We start from the raw sequence: 27,648 nt of genomic DNA, 5'->3' as shown, positions 1-27,648 counted from the left end.
AAAGATTTTTAAAAATTTTATCACTAAGCCTTTTATTAAAGAGCTTCATTAATTTTTTTTTTTAATTTGACCTGGAGACTAAACAAAATAGCCTTTCTGATAACCTGTTTACTTGTAGCCAAACATACTGAAATGTTGATAGGATAGCACAGTGAAATCTTGTATGCCTACCAGTTAGGTTCAATTTTGCCATTTTTACCTATCTAGGAATCTAATAAATAATTTTTATTTTATTATGATTTTGGTGAATTATTTCAAAGTAAGTTGTAGACATCATGATTCTTTGTACCCCCTAAATAATTCAGCATGTGTCTCCTAAGAATAAGAACATTTTCCTAAATAAAAATCATAACAGAATGACTCTCAGCCCCTTTTAGGTCATCAGCCCTTCCCCCAGAGAGTTGGAATGTATATGTATATTTAAGAACCTGTCAAGAGTCTGTCAGATACTTATTATTGTACCCTCCATTTGTATTTCCTAGCCTCAAGTATTGGTTTTATTTTATTTATTTATTTTTGCTACTGAGTAGATTTACTGTCTGTATCTTAATTCTGGTTTAGAGGAATTTGAAAGATTAAGTTCATTGATGCTTTTTCCTTATAATTGACTATGCTTTTAGGGAAATTGAATCACAAATAGAACGTTCAGAGAAGATTCTTCTATATCAGTGAGTGGATTAACACCTTATCGAATACAGGACTCCAAGGAGTGTATCTTGAATAATTTGTCACAGCTCTGTGTAGAAGAACCCAACTCATTACTCCTAGTTTTCAAGAAGGTTGAGAACTAGTCTGGAGTCCATCAGGAGATTAAGAAGAGCATCCTGATAATAATAATGTTGAAAAGGTCACTTTCTAGGAACATAAAGCCCAGAAGTGACTGTTACAATTCTTGCCTCAGATACTATTCACAGCATATAAATAGCCTCATTCTTCTCACCCTGAGGATTCCCGTGACATCTTGAAAATCTGGCAGTTCTAAAACACCAGTGTGTGAAAACATGCTAGGCTAGTGAACCTCAGGAAAAAGTGGATCAGTATTTGATCTTTGACTACGTCATGTGGAGTGGGCGTCTCTCTTCTCTTTGTCACTGTTTTATTTGAAGGGCTCTTTCAGATCTATTTCAAGAAGCATTGAAATAGAAATTCAGACTTCTGAGCAGCTCACAATAGGACATTTAACCTCTAAGGACTAGCTAGGATTGAAGTGACTTGCCTAATGAATCATATTTATTAGATGGTAGGATAAGAATTTTTAGGAAGAAATTGGCTTCCCTTATGTAATACAATTGTCTACCTTTGGTGACTTTTTTTTTTTTTTTTTGGTCAAATCAGGTATAACTATATCAGTTATTTGATGTAGCTCTCTTGCTGTGGGGCAGTTATGTAAGACACACGAAATACCCTCTAATAATTGGGGCTATTTTTTGTGATGAGTTACATATACATGGAAAAATAATTCAGTGTTGGAGGATTGGAGATAGAATGAAGTATATAGTATTAATTGTTCAAGGAGGACTGTAGATAGGAAGTGCTGTAAGAATGAACACAATGGGACTTGTAATTTTAGGCTAAAGAAGACTTCACAAAGAAAGTAGGATTTGAGCTGAATGTTAAAAAAAGAGGTTTAGAATGTCACTGATTGGAACAAGTACAGTATCCAATTCTGTAGAATGATGTGAACAAAGGCACAGAGATGGAAATGGAAGGTTGTTCAAATGGCAGGAAGTTAACCAGGTTGGCCACAATACATAGTTCAAATAAGGATGTAGAAAGAGAGCAGCTTACAGAGGTAGGTTGGAGCTAGGTTATAGAGAGTTTGATACAAGGCTCACGAGCCTGGTTAGACTGTATATTGCCAGCTTTATGGAACGTTTGAACTTTAATACAGTGAATGACATGATTAGTCTCCCAGAAGTGTTGAATGAGTTCCTATCATTCCCTCCTTCCCTAGGAAGACAAAAATTATTGGACTCACATTTCTAAAATGTTTTGGTCTCGGGACTTCTTTGACTTTTTAAAAATATTAAGGAACCCAAAATGCTTCTTCAGTTTATTTGGATTATATCTGTTGACATTTACTATATTAAAAATTGATAGTGGGCGGGCTTCCCAGGTGGCACACTGGTTAAGAATCTGCCTGCCAGTGCAGGGCACATGGGTTCCATCCCTGGCCCGGGAAGATCCCACATGCCGCGAAGGAGCCAAGCCTGTGTGCCACAACTACTGAGGCTGCGCTCTAGAGCCTGTGAGCCACAGCTACTGAAGCCCACGCGCCTAGAACCCATGCTCTGCAACAGGAGAGGCCACCGCAGTGAGAAGCATGCGCACTGCAACGAAGAGTAGCCCCCGCTCACTGCAACTAGGGAAAGCCTGTGTGCACAGCAATGAAGACCTAACACAGCCAAATATAAAAAAACCAAACAAATAAATAAATAATTTTAAAAAAAGTTAAAAAATTGGTACTGGGAAACTTTTAAAAAATAATACATAGGTGCACGTTTCTATAGCGGACTTCATCATGCAGCCTCTGGAAAGCCATACGCCACACTTGTGCGAGATGAGAGTGAAAAGGCAAGTATCTTTGTGTTGCTATGAAAATAGTTTTGACCTTGGGAACCCTCAGGGTACCTAGACCACACTTTGTGAATCACTGAATTAAATAATCACCCTGTCCTTGAAGAATATTTATGGTGGGGGAGGGGATATCATTATAAAAAAGAAATACAGCTATAGGTAGAGGCATATGTGGAGGAAACACGATTATTTATGCTTGTGTCAGTTAGGGAAGGCTGCACCAAGGACATGACCTTTTAAACAATAATGAAAAAGGAAGAAGGAATGAACATAGGTGGCGTATTCTGAAAATAGTACAAAGAAGTCTGTGGGGAGCAGGTACTGTGGCCAAGGGCAGCTTTGTAGGTTTGCAGCTGATTTTGAAGGGCTTTTACCTTGTAGACTTTGAGAAGATTCCAGAGAGTAGAAGTAACGTGGTTCTGTCTGTTTTAGGAAGTAACTGCTGGCAGTTTACAGATGATGTGTAGGAAATGGAGAGTATTCTCACCAAATAATCATAATTCTTTCTAAAAAGCATCATTACTTATTCATAACATACTTTATTAAAGGCAGGTATTTTGCAAGCATTTAATTCTCTCCTCAAAGCTAACTTTTCCAGTTCCCTCAACTCTTTAGGGAATGGTTTCTCTCTCTCGCTCCTCATTTTGGTTTTGGTAACCATATTATTACTAGACTGAAAAGCACACTGCATTGCAGAAGCTAGGAGAAAGGGGTGGTGACTAGAAACCAACCAGTCTGGTGGATGAGACCATTTTCTATTTGTAGTCTCTGAAGACATTGTTATCATGGATGCTAGATAATTTGCTTCTCACCCTTGGTTGAGGTTCATTCAAAAGTTTAGGAGGTATAGTAGTTATCTATTGCTGCATAACAAATTACCACAAAATTAGTGGCTTAAAACAAGATATATTTATTATCTCATAGTTTCTGTGAGTCAGAAGTCTATGCACAGCCTAACTTGTCCTCTGCTTAGGATCTCAAAAGGCTACAATCAAGGTGGCTGGACTACATTCTCATCTGTTGAAGAATCCACCTCCAAGGTCACTCCTGTTCTCAGAATTCATTTACTTCCAGTTGTAGAACGGAAAGCCTCAATTTCTTGCTGGCTGTCAGCTGGAAGCTTCCCTCAGCTCCTAGGGCCACCCAGGGTTCTTTGCCATTTAGGCTCCCCCAGCATGGCAGCTTACTTCATCAAGCCAGCAAGGAGAGTCTCCAGAGCAAGTAACAGCACGGGGTCTTATATAAACTAACATCCTGTCACCTTTGCTGTATTCTGTTGTGGCTAGAAACAAATCACAGATGCTACTCACACTCAAGAGAAGGGGTTCATACAAGGACATGAAAACCTTGAGGCAGGGATCATATGAGGCCACCTTCGTGTCTCACCACCAGTGTCCCTCAATTTCCAACATTAAAGTTGAGACCTTGAGAGTCCGACAGTATCTCCAGAGTATCTTTGTTCATAAGCAGGACTATCATATTAGCATGAATTTTCTATCACAGAGGTTAGCAAACTTTTTCTATAAAGGGCCAAATGGTAAAAACTTTAGGCTTTTGCAGACCACACGGCCTCTGTCACAGCTACTCAGTTCTGCCTTTGTGGTGCAAAAGCATCCATAGACAATACTTAAATAAATGAGCTCGGCTGTGTTGTGATAAAATTTTATTTACAAAAGCAGCCATCGTTTGCTGACCCCTTGTCGATCAGATTGGTCAGGTATCGCTGACCCATTAGTAACATTTTAAGAGAACGGGACATGGGCAGGTCATTTTATAAAACTAACTGGTCCTTTACAGAAAAGATCACATAGGGAGGGTAAGTCAGATAACAAACCGGATTGGGAAGGATCTTTGACAGTCCAGGGAAGAATGAGAGCCCTTTGTTTTCCCTGAAGCAGTGCCAAAGGCCACGAAAAGGGCTCATGTTAATAGAGAGATAGGGCCTGGGTCCAGCCAACTGAACTTTCTGATAATATTAATAATTGTCATTGAGCACTCACTATGAGCCAGACAGTTATTGCATTTTACATGAAATAATTAATTTAATCCTTAGCACTACCCTTGTGAAGGAAATAATAATTATTCTCCTTTTGTACATAAGCAAACTGAAGCCGCTGTCAACTAAGGAGCTTGCCCAGGGTCACTTGAGCTGGTAAATTGTGGGGACAGGATTCGTACTTAGTCTGTATCCCGAACTCATCCTATTTTTCTAGAGCAGGGGTTAGCAAATTTTGGTTCTTGGGCCAAATCCAAGTTGCCGACTATTTTTATTTAGCCCACAATATATGAGAATGGATTTTACATTTTTAAATGTTTGGATAAAACCAAAAGAATAGTATTTTGTGAAATGCAAAAATATATAACATTTAGATTTCAGTGTCCATGAAGTTTTTTTTTTTTTCATGAAGTTTTATTGGAACACAGCCACACCCATTCATTTCCAAGCGGCTTTTGTGGCTGATTTTGTGCTACTACGGCAGAGTTGAGTAGATGCAACTAGGACTGTGGGGCCTGCAAAGCTGAAAAGAGTTACTATCTCACCCTTTACAGAAAATGTTTACCAACCCGTTTTACAGCCTAAAGAGCTAATTGTAAACTGTGATGTTGGTATTTTCCCCTGGCTGACAAGGCATTAATTACCTGGTAAGAGGATTTTTTTTTGTTTTGCTTTCTCTTTCTTTTTGTCTTTGGCATGTGGCTCACTAGTTTATGTTATGTGTTTCTTATTTAAATTGTGAATTTCATTTATTGGCACCAACAAGGTGACATTAAGGGAGGGGACTTCCCTGGTGGCACAGTGGTTAAGACTCCACGCTCCCATTGCAGGGGTCCCGGGTTCGATCCATGGTCAGGGAACTAGATGCCGTATGCCACAGTTAAGGAGCCCACCTGCCGCAACTAAGACCCGGTGCAACCATATAAATAATAAATAAATATTAAAAAAATATGACATTAAGGGATATGTGAGCGGCTGCAACCTCTTCAGGGTTTACAGTTCTAATCAGAATTCACACCAAAGACAAGCACGCGTGCGCACGCCCTCTCTCCTTCCCTCCCTCTCTTTCTCTCTCTGTCTCTCCCCAAGAATATGTCTGATAGCAGCTTTAAAAAAATGTTGATAGAAGACACTTTACATACTCTTCCATGTAGCATCTTGAGAAATACACAACTCATAATTAAACTGTTAATAGACATCTCCTTAAAAGTCTGAGATTTTCCCCCTTACAGAGGGTCTGTCTCTAACTGCACCATCATTATATGAATAGATATTAATATTATGTAACTCTTCATCTTGGAATCATAGCTAATTAAAGAGTTGATATCAAATTTGGCTTGCCTTACAATAGAGAGTGTTATCTTTTTAGAATGCAGAGCTGTAGATTGTGGTTAGTTATTTCAAATGTAGATTATTTTTATTAAAAAAAATACTGCATTTCTCCCACATAATACTTATTCAGTGTGTAATTGTTGACTCAGCAAAGGTGGCCTAATGCACATTCAATTAAGAGTAACTTGTGAGGGGAGATCAGTTCAGTGCTTTGTGACCACTTAGAGGGGTGGGATAGGGAGGGTGGGAGGGAGGAGATATGGGGATATATGTATATGTATAGCTGATTCACTTTGTTATAAAGCAGAAACTAACACACCATTGTAAAGCAATGATTTATGATTGCTGTATGATTCTCAAAAAAAAAGAATAACTTGTGAGGTTTGGGAGCTTAAAAAAACTCCATCTGCATTTGGGTTTTTTGTTCAAGTCATTTTATTGTTATATTTTAATGTGTCTTAAGGCATGTTACATATTTCATCTGAACTAATTAGAATATTACCAGTAATTTCTCTCTGTTTCCCTCTTACCTCATCTTTGTACCTTCCCACTCCCAGCCCTAAGAATCCTGAATTTTTTAATATTGTTCAACTATGTTTTAAGCAATTTTTAAAAAACATTTATTTTATTTATTTATTTTTTGGCTGTGTTGGGTCTTTGTTGCTGCGTGCGGGCTTTCTTTAGTTGCTGCGAGCAGGGGCTACTCTTCGTTGCAGTGCGCGGGCTTCTCATTGCGGTGGCTTCTCTTGTTGCGGAGCACGGGCTCTAGGCACATGAGCTCAGTAGTTGTGGCACGTGGACTCAGTAGTTGTGGCATGTGGGCTCAGTAGTTGTGGCTCACGGGCTCAGTAGTTGTGGCTCGCAGGCTTTAGAACGCAGGCTAAGTAGCTGTGGTGCGCGGGCTTAGTTGCTCTGCGGCATGTGGGATCTTCCTGGACCAGGGCTCGAACCCGTGTCCCCTGCATTGGCAGGTGGATTCTTAACCACTGTGCCACCAGGGAAGCCCATAAGCAATTTTTAATCACAAAGATGTACTTAATATATGTTGGTTATAATTTTGTTTGTTTTTAAGCTTTAGAAAGTATGATAGATTTATACTTCTAAAACTTTTATTTTTAACTCAGTATTATATTTTTAGTATTTTTTCGTGAAGTTGCATTATCCATGTAACCATAGTTAATTTATTTCCACTGCTGTAAGATATTCTGGTATGTGATTATAACTCATTTTAATTATCCCTTCTCTTATTGTTGAACAGACAGTTTGGGTTGTTTCCTGTTTTTCTGTTTCAAACATGCATGTACATACAATCTTGTACATGCCTCACAGTGTACACATATAGGGTTTTGCTTAGATGCAGTGCTACTTGAAGTGTGGACCAGTTGCCACACTGAGTTAAGAAATATGCATCACTAAGCTCTCTTTAATTCGGTTGTCAATTTTTCATGAAGTAAATTTATTAATAAAGGAAAGGAGAAAAGAGCATTGAACACTTTGGAACGTTGAACCTTGAACATGAGCAGCACTGTTTTAGGAAACTCCAAGTTTTTTCCCAAAGTTGACCAGTAACACTTGATCCAACACCTTCCTAGTGTTAGACTCTGCTGATGTAGCAGGTGTAAAATGATGTTCTTTTATAGTTTTAAATTACATTTCTCTTACAACTAATTTGAGTATCTTAAATTTACTGGTCATATGTCATTCTGTAAAATAACTGTTCTTGTCTTTTACTTACTTTTCTATAGTATTTATGTTTTTCTTTATAAATCTGATGTACTAGTCTTCTAGTTGCTGTGCTGCATGTGTTTTCTCTTATTACTTGTTCTTTTTGTCATCTCAATGAAAAGTCGTCCTTGATTTTAATAGAGTTTTGTCTTCTGTTTTATGGTTGGCACTTTTTGTGTTGTGATTAGGAGATGATTCAAGTTTTTTTTTAATGTGTCTTTATCTAGAATTGATTTTTGTTAGCATATCGAAACGCAGTTGATTTTGCATGTTAATTTTATAGGTAACTGCCTTGTAACGCTGTCATTACTTCTAATAACTTTTCTGCAGATTCTTCTAGGTATATAGTTTTATTCTCTGCAAATCATAAGTATTTTCTTCTTTCCTTTCCAGTCCTCTTTTAATTTCTTTTTCTTTATTGACTACCTAGACCAAGACTTCTGTGGCAGTATCAAAGGAAAGTAGTAATACTGGTATCCATGTCTTGCTCTTGATTTTAAAGGGGATACTACAGGCATCTCTCCATGAAGAATGACATTTATTGTAGGATTATCAGTAACAATCTTTGGAGGGCACAGGAACTTTCCTTTTAGCCCTTGTAATGAAAGCTAGCTTGTCATGAAAGATACTGAGTTTTATTACTTTTTATGTGTGTGAGCAAATACGTTGATAGACATATTAATGTTATATCACTCTTCTGTTACTGTCATATTATTTTGTCATAATGTATTGCCTTTTTTATATACTACTGTTTTCTGTCTTTAGATATTTTGTTTAGGAGTTTTTCATTTGTGATTATGAATGAGATTTAGTCTAGTGTCCTCTAATATTCCTTATCTGTTGTCCGTATCTGATTTGTGAATCAAGGTTATACTCACCTCATAGAATGAGTTAGAAGGTATTCCCTTTTCTCTGTTCTCTGGAAAAGTTTATGAAGATTATAATCATCTTTTCCCTAAAAGTTTGGTAGAGGGCTTCCCTGGTGGCACAGTGGTTAAGAACCTGCCTGCCAACGCAGGGAACATGGGTTTGAGCCCTGGTCCAGGAAGATCCCACATGCCGCGGAGTAACGAAGCCCGTGAGCCACAACTACTGAGCCTGTGCTCTAGAGCCTGTGAGCCACAACTGCTGAAGCCCGCACGCCTAGAGCCCGTGCACAGCAACGAAGAGTAGCCCCTGCTCACTGTAACTAGAGAAAGCTGCGCGCAGCAACGAAGACCCAATGCAGCCAAAAATAAATAACTAAATTTATTTTTTAAAAAAATAGAATTCCCCAGTAAAAACATCTGAACCTGTGGTGTTTTTGTTTTTTTAAAACTATTTCAGTTTTTCTGTTAGTATACTTCTTTTTCTTCCCAAATCTGTTTAGTAAATAAATTTTCTAATAATTTGTTCATTTAATCTAATTTTTCTATTTTATTTGGCCTAAAGTTTTTCAGAAGTTTGTCACTTACACTTTTTTATTAAATATAGTTGATTTACAATATTATATTAGTTTCAGATGTACAACATAGTGATTCAATATTTTTATAGCTTACACTACATTTATTATAAAATATTGGCTGTATTCCCTGTACTATAAAATATGTCCTTGTTGCTTATTTATTTTATACCTAATAGTTTGTACCTCTTAATCCCCTACCCTTGTCTTGCCGCTCTCCCCTTCCCTCTCCTCACTGGTAACCACTAATTTATTCTCTATATCTGTGAGTCTTTCTGTTTTGTTATGTTAGTTTGTTTTATTTTTTATATTCCTCATATAAGTGATAACATAGAGTAGTTGTCTTTCTCTGTCTGATTTATTTCACTAAGCATAGTACCCTCCAAGTCCATCCATGTTGTTGCACGTGGCAAAATTTCATTGTTTTTTATGGCTGAGTAATATTCCTGTGTGTGTGTGTGTGTATTCCACATCTTCTTTATCCATTCATCCTTTGGTGTATACTTAGGTTGTGTCCATATCTTGGCCACTGTTAAGTAACTGCTGCTACAAACATCGGGTTGTTTATATCTTTTTGAATTAGTGTCTTCATTTCTTTGAATATATACCCAGGAGTGGAATTGCTAGATCATATGGAAGTTTTATTTTTAGTTTTTTGAGGAACCTCCATACTGTTTTTCCATAATGGCTGCACTGATTTACATTCCCGCCAACTGTGTACTACGGTTCTCTTTTCTCCACATTCTTGCCAGCATGTGTTGTTTGTGGTCTTTTTGTCGAGAGCCATTTTGAAAGGTGTGAGGTGATACCTCATTAGGGTTTTGATTTGCATTTCTCTGATGATTAGCAACTTTGAGCATCTTTTCGTGTGCCTATTGGACATCTGTGTGTCTTCTTTGGGAAATGTTTATTCAGGTTTTCTGCCCATTTTCTAATTGGATTTTTTTTTATATTGAGTAGTATGAGCTGTTTATATATTTTGGATATTAACCCTTTATCAGTCATATTATTTGCAAATATTTTTGCCTCTTCAGTAGGTTGTTGTCAACTTCTTTTTTGACCTTTGCTTTTTTTTTTTTTTTTTTTTTTTTGCGGTACGCGGGCCTCTCACCGCTGCGGCCTCTCGCTCCGGACGCGCAGGCTCAGCGACCATGGCTCACGGGCCCAGCCGCTCCGCGGCACGCGGGATCCTCCCGGACCGGGGCACGAACCCGTGTCCCCTACATCAGCAGGCGGACTCTCAACCACTGCGCCACCAGGGAAGCCCAGACCTTTGCTTTTTTATCAATAGTTATGGCCTTTCTTCCATTCCTAATATTATTAATTTGTGCCTTTCATCTCTTTTCTTGATCTGTCACGCAAGAGATATAGGATTCTGTTATATATTTAAACTCTTATTTTTTAAATTTCTTTAATTTTTTTTTTACTCTTGTAATTTTTTTCTCCCTACCTCCTATATTGTTTTTCTTTTCTATTTTCTTAAAAAAGATGTACAGCTTGTAGACTTTGAACCTTTATTTCTTTTCTAATGTAAAAATAAGAAGGCTTATTTCACATTTACATTTCCTCCTAAGTGCTATTTTTACTGATTCTCAAAATTATATTTCCAAGCACAGAGAAATTTTTTTTTTTTTTTTTTTTTTCTCCGGTACGCGGGCCTCTCACTGCTGTGGCCTCTCCCGTTACGGAGCACAGGCTCCGGACGCGCAGGCCCAGCGGCCGTGGCTCATGGGCCCAGCCGCTGCGCGGCATGTGGGATCTTCCCAGACCGGGGCGCGAACCCGCGTCCCCTGCATCGGCAGGCGGACTCTCAACCACTGCGCCACCAGGGAAGCCCGAGAAATTTATATTTTAAACTTCTAATTTCATTGCATTGTGGTGAGAGAACTTAGTTTGTATACCATTGACTTTTTGAAATTTGTGAAAACTAGCTTTATGGCTTAATATGTGATCAGTTTTCTTTGTTTTAGAATGGATTAAACTTTTTATTGATTTGTGTGTGTGTGTGTGTGTGTGTGTGTGTGTGTGTGCGCGCTGGAAGATGTGATCAGTATTTTTTAATGTTCCATGTAAGCTTGAAATTAATGTGTATATATTCTCTGATTGTTAGGTGTAGAATTCTACATGTATATGTTAGAACCATCCACTGTATGTCTTAAATTGAGACAAGTCTGTTCACATTCCCTACTATGATGTACATTTTCATTTTGCCATTCGGTCAGTTTTTGCTTTATATAGTTTGACACTCTTATTAGGTTCCTAAAAGTATAAAAAATTAACAATTTTTTGGTGAATTAAACCTTTTTCATCATTATGTTTTACCGTCTACTTCTAATAATACTCTATTCTTAATGCCTTTATTGACTTACAGTACCACAAAAAGGCTACCGCCATTCCTTGGATTCGGTTTTGCCTGGCATATCTTTTTCCATGTTTCCATATTCCCCATTGTCCCGTTCTATATATGGATCATTTCTTTAGATATGTTTTACAGTTTCGTAATTCTCTCTTCACCTGGTTTAATCTGTTTACCCTGACTTCATTTCTAGGAAATATTTTTATCTTTTGGGGTTTTGTTTTTTTAAATTTCTGATCATCTGTAATACTCTCATGTTGATGGGAGATCTTTATGATTCTCTACATATTACATCCATGGCTACACTAGATTGAGGGTCTGACAGATCTCATATTGGCGGTCCTCAGGTTCTGAATCTGTTGATTAATGTTTCTGTTCAGTCTTAGTGGCTTTCTTTCTTGATGTTTGCTCTTTGTTGAGATTATTACTCTGATGTCTTTTTGGCTAAAATTGGAATTGGAAAAACTGTCTGCAGAGGATGCTTCTGCTGCTTTTTCAGGTAGCCAGGGGTTGCCACTGGCTTGAGATCACATTGGCCATCCTTGTGGCTGGCTCTCTGTGCAGGAATCCTAGTCTTCCTTTCCTGCCCTGCAGCTGGCTAGTCCATGGGCTCAACTTCCTGATGGTGAGGTATTAGAAGCAAATATGTCTAGGCAACCATTCCCTTTCAAATTCCCAAATAATCAGAACCTGGTCCCACTACTTCCACACTCTGGTCCCACTTCTGGTTCTGTAGGCCTTGGGCATTTTGGGGAAGGTGGTGATCTTTAAAAGCTCTTCTACCTGATATGAGATTCATGATGTCTTAAAATATCATGTCCTTTGGAGCTCCTATTCAGCCGTAATTCTGGAAGCAAGAAGATCCTATTATATTCTTAAGAATTGGAAAAATAGAGATTTTTCTATTTAGTAACTTTAACACTGTTAGTTTTAAACATCATTGTTTAATATGTTTAAATATTCTCATTGAGTATAAATGCTATTAGCCTTATAATTTATGAGGACAATATAAAAATTTAAGCTATAGGATATTTGAATGTTTTTATTTAAAACCACAGCAAACCCTCATTATGTTTGAAACATTTGTTTATGTATAAAGTTCTAAAACCAGAAGTATTTATCTGATTGTATCATGTTTTTGTTTTTAAGTCTTTGTTAACTTTTTATCTACAGGATGTATTTAAGGCCTCCTTAGCACAACATTCAGTTCTCTTCATTATACAGCCCCTGTCGGCATTATCTCCCTCTTTTTGATCTCTGTCTCTTTTCTAGTCTCACCACAACTTAAATTTCCCCTACTCCCTTGAGTTTTTTGCCTCCTTTCCTTGAAATGTCCTTCTCTATACAAGTACTACCACTGCCCCCGCCCCCCACCCCCCAGCCATGTCTGCCTCAAAAATTCTCACGCAATTATCCTTCCCTGACTGAGATAGCCATACCCTCTGTGCTTCCCACAGCGTCTCATCTGTACGCAAACACAGTGGGCTTGTTGGCTTATGTCCTCCCCAGCCAGAGTGTGATGCTCTTGAGGTTCAGTGAATCTCTAGCTCTGCACTGTTTCTCTAGTATCTGACTGACTCAAAATATATAACTTGTTAAGTATCTTTAAAAATAAATTATTTTTATTTTTGCCTTTTTTTACTTAAAAGGTGTTTTTTTTTTTTTTTTTTTTTTTTTGCGGTATGCAGGCCTCTCACTGTTGTGGCCTCTCCCATTGCGGAGCACAGGCTCCGGACGCGCAGGCTCAGCGGCCATGGCTCACGGGCCCAGCCGCTTCGCGGCATGTGGGATCTTCCCGGACCAGGGCACGAACCCGTGTCCCCTGCATCGGCAGGCGGACTCTCAACCACTGCGCCACCAGGGAAGCCCTAAAAGGTGTTTTTGAACTTTAATTTTTATGCATACAGAAAAATGAAAACCCTCAGTGGGCAGTTCAGTGCATTTTCACAAATTAAACACAGTCATGTAGGCGGCCCCAAGATCAAGAAACAGATCATTACCAGCACCCAAAGCCACTCTTGAACCCACCCCTTTCCTGGTTAACCACTGTCCTGATTTCTAACACCGCGGATTACATTCATCTATTTTTGAACTTTAAATTAGTACAATCATAAAGTATGTGTTATTTTATGTCAACCTTATGGTTGTGAGATTTGTCCGTATTACTGTGTGTAGTGGTATTTCAGACACTTTCACAGCTTTATAATAGCTTTTACTTTTCCCCCACATTGTACTACTACTTGTTTTTATTGCTTTGCTTGTAGAAGGAGCTGAAGAGGAAAAAATGGAAACAGATACTGATGGTCAGCAGCCTGAAAAGGTAAAAAATCAGTCTGTCTGAATTCTCTCACAACAGGCAAGCCAGAGAGCACTACCTTTCTCAGCATAACAGTTTGGGTTTATTTTGATCTTTTGGGTCCCTCTCAGAGGACTATAAGTGATTCTATCAGCCATTTGGGCTTTGCTGGTTTAAGTTTTTGCTGAATATAGTTCTTTGTTCTTTGCTGAATATAGTTCTATAGTTTCTATAGTTCTATAGTTTCTATATAGTTTTGTATAGTTCTATATAGTTTTCTATAGTTTCTATAGTTCTTTGCTGAATATAGTTCTCTGTGCTATACAATAGGACCTTGTTTAAACAGTACTGTGCATTTTAAATGCTCTTAGTCCTTCTAGCCAGCTAACCATTTATTTATTTGTTTGTTTAGTTATCTAGTATTTAACCAGTAAATAATGAAAATGAGTCCCACTGACATTCCTTTGGACACTGTATCCCTAGCCTTATAGCAGAGAGGGTGGGGAATTTGTGCTTTGGAGACTTAAAGTCTCGTGAGCACTCAGGAGTTGAGAGTAGTGAAAGGTATTTCTCTGAATTTATTTATTTCTTTTCCAGTTTTTCTCTCCAAGACCTTTCTGAACCTAGTCCATTTCTTACCAAAAATAGTGGAACCTTTTGTTATTCTAAGATAATATCACTTGTAAAAGGATAATTTTTTTTCTCATTCTCTGTCCTCTTCTTTTGTAACCCTTTCAGGCAGAAAACAAAGGGGAGAATGAAATGGATGAAGGTGATACAGCTCAAGATGGAGAAAATGAAAAAAATAGTGAGAAAGAACAGGATAGTGAAGTTAGTGAAGATACCAAATCAGGTAATTTGAGGAAACTCTTTGGACTTTATTATGTAAACCAGTAAAAGCACTGGAGAAGTGTAGGCAGTTAAATTGTGTAGAAATATTCCCTCATTTATTATGTGTTTCTTAACATAACAGTAAATATGCATTTGAGTTTTATTTTGCACTTAGGTACCAGTGCTGATGCTAGTGGCTACATTGTTTTCAGTGATATATAGACAAACAAGTTGTTCAGCTGTGACTGAAATCACCACACACACCTGCCATTTTATTTCCAGTCCATTGCTGGTGTGTCCCATCCTGCCTGACTTGAAAGACTTGCAGAAGTACTCTGGTCTCAGCTTCTGATTTTCTCCAGACCCTCGGGTTTCCCAGAGCATTTCATTGACTGATGAGCAAACATATGGTCTTAGGACTTAGTTCCCCTGAATTTTCCTTTATATTCAAGGGAACTACACAGAGAGCTTAGAGAAATAAAGAGAAGACAAAGTATACTATTTAGAACATCCATCTCAAATAGAAGCAGACTTACATGCATGGAATGGTTTAGTAGAAATCTTAAGAAGCAAAAGGCACTGAGATCTCTTTGTAGCATCAGTCTTAGTTCATCATGTGGCAGAGGTGAGAAGTAAGATGGCCTATTGAGACTGGGCACACTGGTAATAAAGCTTTCTGGTTTGTTTTTTTTTCCCCCAGAAGAAAAGGAGACTGAAGAGAACAAGGAACTCACTGATACTTGTAAAGAAAGAGAAAGTGATATTGGGAAGAAGAAAGTAGAACATGAAATTTCTGAAGGAAATGTAGCCACAGCCGCAGCAGCTGCTCTTGCCTCAGCTGCAACCAAAGCCAAGGTTTGCCCCTGACAGCTCTTTTCCTAGTGCTCTCTTAAGCCGTGAATGGCTGTATTGTTTTGAGGTTCTTGGGAACATTTAGTATAAAGAGCCTTGCACCCCATAGGAGATGACTATTTGCTTGAGTGACATTTCTCGGTTAGGAATTCCACAGGCAGGAGAATGATGGAAATAGCAGACTTGATCCTAAAAGGTGGCTGCCTTCAATTTATTCATTGTGTCCTTCAGTCTTGTGAAGACCGCAGTGATTGAAGGCAGAATTTAAAGCCCCTCCAGTGTGCCTGCAGAACGTGTCTTGGACTATAGTTCCAATAATTTCTACCAGATTGAAGTATTTGTAATTTTTAAGACAAAAATCTGTTTCCCTGTATAAATACTTTACCCTCCTCTTACAGACAGAAAGAGAGGGAACCTAAATAGCTCTTTTTCTTCTTGAATTTGCCAGCTTTCCTGGGGGTGGTTTTCTCTATTTATAACATAGTATTGGCTTCCCAACATATTTAAGAAGAAAAGAGAATGTCATTTTCCCTGCTTTGTTTTAATTTAGCACTTCAAAGCATTCCAGGCATGAATATGTCAAGTTTTAAAAAATCTATTTACCCCTTTTCTATTTTACCCTCAAAAGTAGTTTCCTGTCATTATAGGTCACCACATTTCAAGCAGTGGTTACTAGAATATAGCTAATCGTTTTATCTTGAGCTGTTCTTGATCCATTGGTAAAGATGTTTCTCATGGTCTTTAATTCCCCTAGACTGTTTAGCCGCTGTGAACTACTTCTCCAGGAGTTTAATCTGTGTAGCATGATTTATAACAGATCCATAGATGACCCAGTTCAAACCATAAGACTACTGTTTTGAGAGCCTACCCGTCTGACGTAGGTGCAGACGGTGTGGGGGAGGATGTTTACAGGTCACAGTCTTGCTGAGTCAGTTCAGACAGATACCCCAGCTGAGTGTTACTTCACAGTAGATCGAGGTTCTGCATATTCATACTAGCCAGTCTTTTCTAAAGATGCCTCCTGATCTTCATGGTTCTTAAGTACAATTTTAGGTATTCTGTATCTTCTACCACCCCCAACCTCTAGGAATTTATGAGATGTACTCTTGTTTAAATGAATACTGATGTAGACACCAGTTTAACTGTTGTTTCACATTTTGGTTTTGTTCTTCCTTTGTTGGAAGCATTTTTTTTAGTCTCTGTCTTCTGCCAGGTTGGACTCCTGGCTATCTCATTGTCTCTAAGCTGTCCAGGTTCTTACTGTTCATACTGTCATCAAGGATCTCAGAGACCTTAAGGATTGTCTTGGGTATGTTTTCTCATTTTATAAATGAGGAGCTGGAAGCCAGGAGGGCCTCCTTCCTGTATGCCTTTTATCAGGGCATAGCACAGCCATCCACCCAGTCTTCACTCAAGTCACTTTTGACTCCTCTTATTCTTTCATTTTCCATAGCTGTTCAGCTACCAGATGCTTCCTGGTGCTCTAGTTCATCCGATAATGCCCAGGCCCTCCCACCCCACCCCCCATCATATATTGCCTGTTTCCTTCATCCCATTCTCTGTCCATCAGCCAGAGTAATCTTTTTTTGTTATTCAGTTGTTCATTGAAGTATAACTTATATACAAATAAGTAGATATATATGTCTAAAACTAGTGAATGTTTTCACAGGCTGAACCCACCTATAGACTCACAAACAGCTACTGCCCATATCAAGCAACATAACCTTACCAGCTCACCAGAAGCTTCCTCACGTCCCTTCCAGTTACTGTGATTCCCTTCAGGAGTAGATGCTAGCCTGTCTCCTAACACCATGACTTCATATGAAAGGAATCATATGCAGAAGAATCTTTAAACAAACAAATATGAGCATGATACCTTCTTAAATAACCTCCCTGTCTCTCTCAGGCTCGAACTCCTTAGGGAATTTGGGAGTTTTTCATGATCGGGACCCTTCTCACTTCTCAAGTGTCATTTCTTGCCTGTCTGTCCTGAACTGTTTCTTGCAGTTCTACCAGACAAACTGCCCCCTTCTCCCATCTCCAGCTGGGCTTTTTTGGATACCCTCCCCTCTCACAGAGCACGCCTCTCTCACTGTTGCTTCCCATTATTTCTCTTCTCTATATCACTATGTGTGCTTCACTGTAAGTTGCCAAAGAAGGAACTAAAATGGTAGATTACCATAAAAAGTTTTACGAATGCTTCATGATGTTTTCATAGCTGTTAATATGTGCAGCTTTGGGCACAAAAGTTTGTATACTGTGTACCACTGACCACTTTGCCACAGCTGTTTGACTCCTTCACTGCAGAGAAACTGCTTTTATGGATCAATTGCCCTGGCCCTTGGATAGTCCATACAAGGTTTAGAAGAGTGTCCAAAGAACATTTTCTTTTCAGGTCACTGAATTTATACTCCCTCATCATCACTCACTCTTACTTCTAATAACTGGGAACTTGGGTCTTCATTCTCAGAACACCTATGTCTTCCACTGATTTGTGAAAGTGTTCACATGCTCATGCTACATGACTTGGCACACATGAATTGTTCAGTGCCACTTAGAGCTGTATCTGATACATTTCACAGCACACATAATCATTTTTGTACTACATGGTAATTAAGGGGTAAGGAATTCACTTAAATTACTGTAATTAGTACAACTTATCTAGCCTATCCAAGTTATCTCTTATTCTCTTTTTGTTCTTCTCAGTCTATAAACAGCTTTGTTATTAAGAGTTTTCCTTGATACATTTTAATTGTTTGTCACACTCTGACATGGAGTAGTAATTAGAGGTTCTAGATCTAGCTCCAAAACAGATAGGGTGGGCATGCTTTCTGGCTTTCCCCACCCTTGCCATATGAGGAGCTCTTGGGTATCACATCCACTTTTTCATTCCAGCTACTGACAAGCTATGGACTAACCCACCTGAAGAGTGGTATGTGGGTGTGAAAAGGAGCACTGTTGGCTGGGTGCTCTCCATCCCTTCCATCTATGTTTAGCTGGAAGTAAGAATACAGAACTACTGCTGGAATAAACTTAGAAACTCCAGAAAGTAGAGTAGGTCCTCTTTTATCAGCAGCAGTAGGATTCAATTCTTTTAAAATAGCAGAAATCACATTTTTTTAAGAACACACAGACATCTCCTTCAGATTTTTTCTACTACCACCCCATGCCCACATACTTTAAAAACGAGGTTTGTCTTTATGGTAACTGGGTGTTAGTTCTGGAGCAACAGGAAGATTTTTTCTTAACTCTCAGAAATACCCCATAACTTGCTCCCTTATGCCTAAACTTCTTTCTTGAGATAGGAAAATTTTCATTGTACATTTTAGTCACAATGGTTTACCAGATAAACATTGATTGAATTGATTTGCATTATACGCATTGATCATTGATGCCATCTCTCTTTATTTGATGATACTGTGGAGAGGAGACAGAAGGAAAAATTGACCTATTTGATCATTTTGCCTACAGTTAGCCCTGTTCACTTCCATCCTTACATGACTAAATAGAAACTACTTCTGTTCTACCGGCTAGAAGCCGTGATTTTTTATGTAAAGTTCACATAGCTGTCCCGATCGAGTTACTTTTTACCATTAATCGTTTTTTAGGTTGTTTCTCCCACATTCCATACGTCATCTGTGTCACACTCCCAGACCATCTTATTCTTCTTAGGTTCTATAAAGCCATTATGAGAAAAGTTGGGGCTCTCTCTGTAGCCCTGTTTTTGGAAGGCCTTGGTCATCACTGTTGCCAGATCTGTTAAGAATCCATAGCATGAGCATTAGCAGTATTCCTGCTCCAGTTATCCATTGCTGTGTAACTACCATGAAGCTTAGTGGCTTAAAATCATAATCATTTTATGATTTCACATGATTTTTATGAGTGAGAAATTCTGGTAGACTCAGCTAGAAAAATTCTGCTCTGTGTGGCGTTGGCTAGTTTACTGGGTATTCATCTCATGCCTGGGCTATTATGGAGAGCCTGAGATGGCTTCACTCACACGCCTGATGCCTAGGCTGGGGTGGCTGTACCACCTGGAGGCTGGCTGGCATCACTGTCTACACACAGCCTCTCTAAGAACTTATCCTGGGCTTCTTCATACTAGGGTGTTATCAATGTGTTGGACTTTTTTATGTGGCAGCTTGAAACTTTAAGAGAAAAGTGTCCCAGATGATAAGAAGGGAAACCTGCCAATGTCTTGTGGCTTGGGCCCATACCTGACACTGTGTAACTTCTACCTAGGTCTACCGGTCAGACATTCTGTCCACATTCAGGGTGATGAGGGGATATAGAGGCCAACATAGAAAACAAGTTTACAAGAAACATTTCAGGGCACTGGTATCAACCAGGCAGACAACAAAAGGAGAATCAGTTGTTCTTGAGAAGTGGTAGAGCTTCAGCTCAGAAATTGCAGAAAAAGTTAGGTGTTCCAACATACATGTAACGAGAGTCCCAGAAGGAAATGAAAAAGATGCAGGGAAATTTAAAAAAAAAGAAAGAAAAGAAATTGTGGCTGATTGAAAACTTGTCAAATTTGATGGAAGACATTAACTTATAGATCCAAGAAGCTCAATGAAAAAATATAGGAGACCTGCTGTTAAAGATACTTAGAGGCCCTCCTCTCTAGCAGAGGCATACCCTTAAGATTCTTAGAAACCCTGCTATGCACTCCCTTCAAAAGGTCTAACAGCCAGGCACACCTGGAGGTATTTACTCTGAGTTCAAATTTTACTGTAGTGCTCTGGATTTGATCTTTGTCCTAAAGCCATTTCTAAGTTTCAAATTCTTGCTGGGAGTAACCAGTGATGAGAAGCAGTTTTATTTTCAAACCCTGCTCTGTTTCGTCTAAATTGTACCTGAAAACTGAATTCTTCCTTCTTTGGTTCCTCTCTTTTCTTATATAAAATACAAAAAGAATGTTTACATTTTGCCTGGAAATCACTCCAGCCAGATCCACAAATTTATTAATTACCCTATTTTCCACATCACTAGTGTGACAATGTTTCCAAACTTTGTGCTTCTGTATAGCAAAGATCTACTTCTGTCCAATCTACAGTAATATTTCCCTCTCTTTTAAGCTCTCACCAGGGGTTTTCTTGAGAATGCACTCACCACATGATCCCACAGCCAAAGTCACACTTTAGGTTTTTGTTCAAATAGCGCCCTATTTCCAGGTACCACATTTTTTTTCCAATAGCAAAACTTAGTGGTTTAAAAGGCAGGCCATTTTATTATATCTCATGATTTTGTGAAATTTGAGCACTGAACAGCTGGGTGATTCTGCTCCATGCTTTATCTGTTGAGTCATTTAGTGGTATTCACCTTACAGGTATGTTCATCTGGAAAGGTCCAAGGTAGCTTCCTTAAGTCCTAGTCCTTGGCAGGGGTAGCTGGGTCCAATTTCCTCTCTGTGTAGTCTCTAGGTCTCTCCCTGTAGTCGCTTCAACAGAATGATCATATACTTCTCACATGGAAGCTTGGGACTCCCAGAAAGAACATTGCAAGAGACAAGACATGGGAGTTCCCAAGCTGGGACCCAGAAAATATCACCACTATTTTCTGTAGGGCAAGGCAGTTAGAGAGGAGGGGTCGTAGTCCCTCTCTCTCCAGTGGAAGAAAGGCCGATGAGTTTATGGCCGTCTTTAATCTACCACAAGTCCCTTCTAAGAATTCTGCAGGAAAGTAGCCACTAAAATATCAATTGTTAATTGTTAATAATAGACATTGGGTGATAACTAAAATCCTTCGGATTTAGAATTTTAAATTTTAGTTCGAGCTTTGCCGTTTACTAATCTCTTGGGCAGCTAACATAACTTTTCTGAACCTACATCTTTTTTTTTAAATCAGAAGTCCCTTCTGATCTGCCTTTCTGACCAGATTATCGATGAGAATCAGTCAAATTTATGTATAAAAAAGCATTCTGGGGAATTCCCTGGCGGTCCAATGGTTAGGACTCTGCACTTCCACTGCAGGGGGCCCGGGTTCGATCCCTGTTCAGGGAACTAAGATCCTGCTACGAGCCATATGGCACTGGTGTGGCTCCCCAAAAAAAGCATTCTGTAAGATGGAAAGTGCCATACTTTGATTATTCAGTATTTGAGTGCCCATTATGTGCCAAACACTGTACTACAATACTAGGTTTATTTTGATGCCTAAAATAGATACGAATAGTCCCTGCCTCTTAGGAGCTTAAAATCAGTCATTAACCTTGAACTTCACATTCATTTGAGTGGAGACATTAGACTAGACATTTTAGTGTGAAGGATAAGAAAAAAACTAAAGAATAAAATGTTGGAAATGTAACCTTGAGGAGTGACTCTATTAGGTGAAATCTAATTAGGGATTATATACTATTCAAAATTTCTTGGAATGAAACTCTTTTCCTCTCTCACACATAGACACAACACATAAATTTATTCTACTTTTGCACAGTGATTTTCACACAGGTCTTGTTTATAAATGGATTACTGTCTGATAGATACTTATAAGCCCTAACAACGAATGTTTCATGTGTGTTATCACACAATGATTTTAGAATTTATTGAACTTTTTCATCTCATTGATGTAGAAACAGATCCATAGAAATGAATGATAGGGGCTTCCCTGGTGGCTCAGTGGTTAGGAATCCGCTTGCCAACGCTGGGGACACAGGTTCAAGCCCTGGTCCGGGAAGATCCCACATGCCGTGGAGCAGCTAAGCCTGTGCACCACAACTACTGAAGCCCGTGCTCATAGAGCCCGTGCTCCACAACAAGACAAGCCACCGCAATGAGAAGCCTGCGCACCGCAATGAAGAGTAGCCCCTGCTTGCCACAGCTAGAGAAAGCCTGCGTGCAGCAACGAAGACCCAATGCAGCCAAAAATAAATAAATAAAATAAATAATTTTTTTAAGTGAATGATGGGCCTAAAATTATGTAACTAGTGTAACTAGTTATGGACCGAACTAGTACCAAAACCCAGATCTCCAGACTTAGAGTCTTGTGATCCCAACCAACCCAGAAACATAATCTGATAAAAATTCTTCATCCCAAGGAAAATGTTTTCAAACATTTTACAATTAAAAACCCAACAGCTAGCTTAAAAAAGTGTCCATCTTTTTTTTCTTTGTTTAGCATCTCTGCTATACTAATTATGATTTGAGTTCTAATTTTTAGGGACTCCACCCCAAAAAAAACAGGGAAAGATGGAAACATTTATACAGTACTGTTAGTTCCTCCCTGTCTCTCTGTGTCACCTTTCTTACTGCCCCGCTTTGCTTCTAGGCTCTCATCAGAACTGAATTCAATTCCCAGTGGATTTAACTGCAACCTTTGGCAAGATATTTAACTTCTCTAAGCTTCAGTTTCATTCTATATAAAATGGAGATAACATGTTTCTTGGTAGGTTATTATTAGAAGTAGTGTGAAAATACCTACCAGGGTGTGTAGTATGACATATTTCACCCTATTCCCATAATGCATTCCAACAGTTAACTCTCACTTTTACCATCTTTTTTTCTTCTTAAAGCAGACAGAAGTGGTATTTGGATCCGATCCGTTAGCAGCTTTGGTCCAGTGCTTAGTAACATTTGTCTAATCACTTCAAGCCCCTGTGAAGTCTTTTTAATTCCCTTCAGAATCTACTTCTTAAGCCTTTCTGACTTCTGCTGACTTCTTGGATGGTACATATATATCACCAAATCCATAAATTAGCAGAATTTCTTAGAATCTTTAATAGCAGGAAGCATGCTGTTTCATGAAGGAAATTTCTTGTCTTCTTCCAGATCAGAATCTCTTACCAGTAAAAATATGAATAGTCATGGAGGTTAAATCAACAAAAAGAATCTAGTAATGTAGGCGATCTAGAAATGTAGGAGATAGAGAAATGGCACGTTAGTAAGTTCATTAGGGTTCAGTCAGTAAAATTCAGATAGTGAGATTACATAGGAACAGGCCAGTTCTTTCAGAGAAATCTGTTGTATCTCTCCTCTTATAAATAGGGGTTGCAAGATGGAAGAAGTTGAGAAGATGCAGTGATTTGTTTTAAATAATTCTATACAGAAAATCAGGGTTTATATTAATTTTTATTTTTTGGCTGCGTTGGGTCTTTGTTGCTGCACACGGGCTTTCTCTAGTTGCGGCCAGTGAGCTTCTCATTGCAGTGGCTTCACTTGTTGTGGAGCATGGGCTCTAGGCGTGTGAACTTAAGTAGTTGTGACTTACGGGCTCTAGAGCACAGGCTCAAGTAGTTGTGGCACGTGGGCTTAGTTGCTCTGTGGCATGTGGGATCTTCCCAGACCAGGGATCGAACCCATGTCCTCTGCATTGGCAGGCAGATTCTTATCCACTGTGCCACCAGGGAAGCCCTATATTAATATTTAAATAAATGTTATTAAGGCTTGAAATATGAAAATGCCAAATTTAGTGTGCAACATTAGTTCTTCTGTTTTCACTCAAAACCCAGATGTGATTAACCACGCCGATGAATAGTTCTTAAATTTGAGGTGGGTTAATTTTGATACATATTAAAAATTTTTATTTATTTATTTATTTTTTGCGGTACGCGGGCCTCTCACTGTTGTGGCCTCTCCCGTTGCGGAGCACAGGCTCTGGACGCGCAGGCTCCGCGGCCATGGCTCACGGGCCCAGCCACTCCACGGCATGTGGGATCTTCCCGGACCGGGGCACAAACCCGTGTCCCCTGCATCGGCAGGCGGACTCCCAACCACCACGCCACCAGGGAAGCCCTAAAAAATTTTTTTAAACTAGAAATCAGACTGAATAATCCTATAAGTCTTTAGTAATGCAACTGCCATAGAGTTTACAGGTTCAAGTTTTGATTTGTTTTTTTCTTTTCTTGAGTTTTTTACTCAAATTTGTTTCTTTAGATTGAAGGCCATGCTTTGCTGGTTATATTCTCATCCTGCATTCAAAATGCCCAGGTTTACTTCTAGAGATTTCTAGTGGTTTTTTAACCTTAGTCACAGGTGAATTCTAGGCTTTGGATAAAGGCTGCCTCTTCTCCGTGTCCTCTCTACTCCCCACCTCATCTCCTTATTTCTTGCATCTTTAAAATTGCGAAGCAGTCATAAATATGGGGCTTCCTCGGGCCTTGACCCTGGGGAGTAAAAGTCAAGTGAATAGATAAAATACAGTGCAGTAAGAATCGTCATGGAGGCTGTGGGAGCCGTGATGTAAGGGAGCTACCCAGAGGAAGTGATGCCTAAGGCCAAGTCTTAAAAGACATGTTAGAAGCGGTCCAGTGCAGGCAGAGGAGGGTCTTCCAACAAAATGGGCTTTTAGGGTACAGCTCGCAGGTATCAGGCGCCTACCATGTTCCAGGCACTGTTCTAAGTACATCCATCCATGAATTAAATGTATTATAATTCATGGACCAGAATGGCAAGAAACTCTTAGCATAAAAGGAGACAAGGTGAGTACATATAAAGCAAAGAACATTTAAAAACATCTGGGGACTTCCCTGGCAGTACAGTGGTTGGCACTTCACGCTCCCAATGCATGGGGCCCAGGTTTGATCCCTGGTCGGGGAACTAGATCCCACATGCCGCAACTAAAGATCTCACACGCGGCGACAACAAAGCCCCACACAGCCAAATGAAGGGAGGGAGGGAGGGAGGAAGGCAGGCAGGCTAAAGCTGGTCCAGTTTAAATTCTCAGCATAATCAAATCACCCTTAATGCTTGAGGCAGTAAAATTATCATTTGCCTAGACAGCTACTTATTCAATATCTCTTCTACATCACACCTTATATATCATGTTTTATAGTCTTCAAACCAGGATTTTAACCCCTTTCCCCCCACATGATAGTTATGTAGCCTTAGACAGGCCTTTTTTTTTTTTCTTTTCACTTTTTAGATTCATAGAAGTTGCAAAAATATTTTAGAGCAATTTTCTGTGCTGTTCATCAGTTTCCTCTGATTGTAACATCTTATTTTTAATTCAATAATTTTTATTCTAGTATTTTTTTTCCAGTGACCTTGTTCATTACATACACTTTTGTTCTTTTAGTGTTTTTTCTAATGATTACACAATTCATTCTTGAGTTATTGCAATTTAATCCAAATTATTTTTATAACTTCTTCAGTAATGCTAGAACCTAAGTTCAGTTTTCCCTGTCCGGTGCTTCTCAGTTCCTATCTCCATTTCAATTTTTTCTTTTAATGGAAGAGGTTTTTTCCTTCTGTTCAAAGAACTCTCTAGAATTTCTTTTTTTTTTTAATATAAATTTATTTATTTGTTTTTGGCTGCGTTGGGTCTTTGTTGCTGCGCGCGGGCTTTCTCTAGTTGTGGCGAGCAGGGGCTACTCGTCATTGTGGTGTGCAGGCTTCTCATTGTGGTGGCTTCTCTTTTAGTGGAGCGCGGGCTCTAGAGCGCAGGCTCAGTAGCTGTGGCACACTGGCTTAGTTGCTCCATGGCATGTGGGATCTTCCTGGACCAGAGCTCGAACCCATGTCCCCTGCATTGGCAGCTGGATTCTTAACCACTGCACCACCTCTTCTAAGAATGTTTTAGTGTTAGCTCTTACATATAGATCTATGATCTACTGAGTTAATTTTTGTGTATTATGTGAGGTAGGGGTCCAAATTTATCATTTTGTTTCTGGATATCCAGTTGTCCCAGCACCATCTGTTGACCCACCTTCTGCCCTTTTTAAAAATTTATTATGCAACTATTGGAATATATACAGAAATAGACAAAATAGTGTAATGACTCTGTACCCCTCACCCAGCTTTGGTTATCATTATATTGCCAGTCTTCTTTCATTTGTCCCTATTTGCTTTTGGCCTGTTTGTGCCACCCTGTTAACTTAGGACTTCTTTCTTAGGTTGAGTCTGTGATGTCCGGATCTCATGTCTTTTTCTCAGTTTACACGAAGTTAACTGGAGCACGTCCTTCAAAAGCATGTGTAGGATTTTGAGTCCTTGATTTTGGAAATTTGTCTTTATTCTGCACCTAATTGGTTTAAGTTGTTGTACTTGAAGTTCTAGACTGAAATTTATTAGCCCTCACAATTTGGAAGGCATTTTTACCTTTGTTTTCAAAAACCTAGTTTTTGCTTTTGAGAAGTCTGTGACAGTCTGAATTTTTTTTTGTAACCTGTTTTTTTATATCTCATTAGAAATATAAAATTGCATAACACGATCAGTGATAACAGGCTTAGAATCATGTAATCTTTATTTAAACTTTTGGTGTTATTGATGCAGCTTAATGTAGTTAGGGAGGCAAACATGACCATTAATAGCTGTAGATTCTTTCATAAAATCTTTTGCTTACACTTCTGAATCTTCCTGCAGATGGGTCTCTATAGGTATAAAACTATATTTTTCTTTATCAACTGTAAAAGAGTGAAAAATAAAGCTCTTATTTAAGTGTTCTCTACCAGTTTAGTTCCCAAAAGCCTATATTAAACTCCTTCTGTATGTTCACTCCTTCTAGATTCTATAAGAAACACAGATCAATAAGTCAGCCACTCCGTGTTACTTCTCAAAACCTTGTGTAGAAGCAAGATAAGCACATAAATTCAGTAGATGTAATAGTGCAAAATAGTGTTGGGAGTTTGTTGGTATAAGCTCTTGGATGGTGTCTGGAGAAGGTGGTATTCATCCTTTGCACGTAGTCAGGACGTTGGCCAAATGTGGGATCCTCATCCTCTCTGAGTAATGTGGCATCTTCCTCTGTGTGCTGCTGATTTGACAGGAAGCATGAGTGGGACTCATCAGTCCTGTACAGGGGAGTGAGTGGTACATTCTTCCAGAATAACCTCCTGTCTTATACCCTATCCCCAAACTAGGGGTGGAATATTGTTCACCCCCTCCTCTCTATTCATAGTAGACACTCAGTAGGGGCTTTGCATCTGAGGGTTGATTGCTGAGGGAGAGCACTGCTTGCCTGCTCCTGGACAGTTCATAAGGAGGGAAAAACAGAGTTACAGAGTGAGGGTGGGAGGTAAGTGGGTGGTAGATGGGGAAGTGCCTTCCAGGCCATGGGGTCCTCCTTTGCCTTTCAAGGCCCTGATTCAACCTTTTCTCCTTAGTGGGCTCTTTGAAGAGAGTAGATTAGCATGGAAGAAGTTTCCTTTTAATCCTTAATTTCTGGTATTTATAGATTCATATCTATATATAGATTTATATTTGTAAGTACCAGAAATTCAGGCATGGATAGTTGTTTTATTTTTTGTTTTATTTTTTTTTAATTAATTAATTTATTTGTTTATTTTTGGCTGCGTCGGGTCTTCGTTGCTG

The 27,648-nt window shown here is 39.0% G+C and overlaps 1 protein-coding gene across 4 annotated transcripts in view; it reads left to right on the top strand.

The window, feature by feature from the left end:
* Positions 1 to 27,648, top strand: part of SMARCC1 (SWI/SNF related BAF chromatin remodeling complex subunit C1) — a 180,310-nt gene that overhangs the window by 121,901 nt on the left and 30,761 nt on the right. For all 4 annotated transcript variants that reach the window (XM_060022372.1, XM_060022375.1, XM_060022374.1 and 1 more), the window contains 3 exons: positions 13,692 to 13,747; positions 14,462 to 14,576; positions 15,255 to 15,409. In XM_060022372.1, coding sequence (XP_059878355.1) covers positions 13,692 to 13,747; positions 14,462 to 14,576; positions 15,255 to 15,409 — 326 coding nt within the window. The remainder of the gene's footprint in view (positions 1 to 13,691; positions 13,748 to 14,461; positions 14,577 to 15,254; positions 15,410 to 27,648) is intronic.

This window comes from Delphinus delphis, chromosome 10 (genome assembly GCF_949987515.2).
Source record: "Delphinus delphis chromosome 10, mDelDel1.2, whole genome shotgun sequence".
In the NCBI taxonomy this organism is placed as follows: domain Eukaryota; kingdom Metazoa; phylum Chordata; class Mammalia; order Artiodactyla; family Delphinidae; genus Delphinus; species Delphinus delphis.
This window is presented reverse-complemented; position numbering and strand designations above follow the sequence as displayed.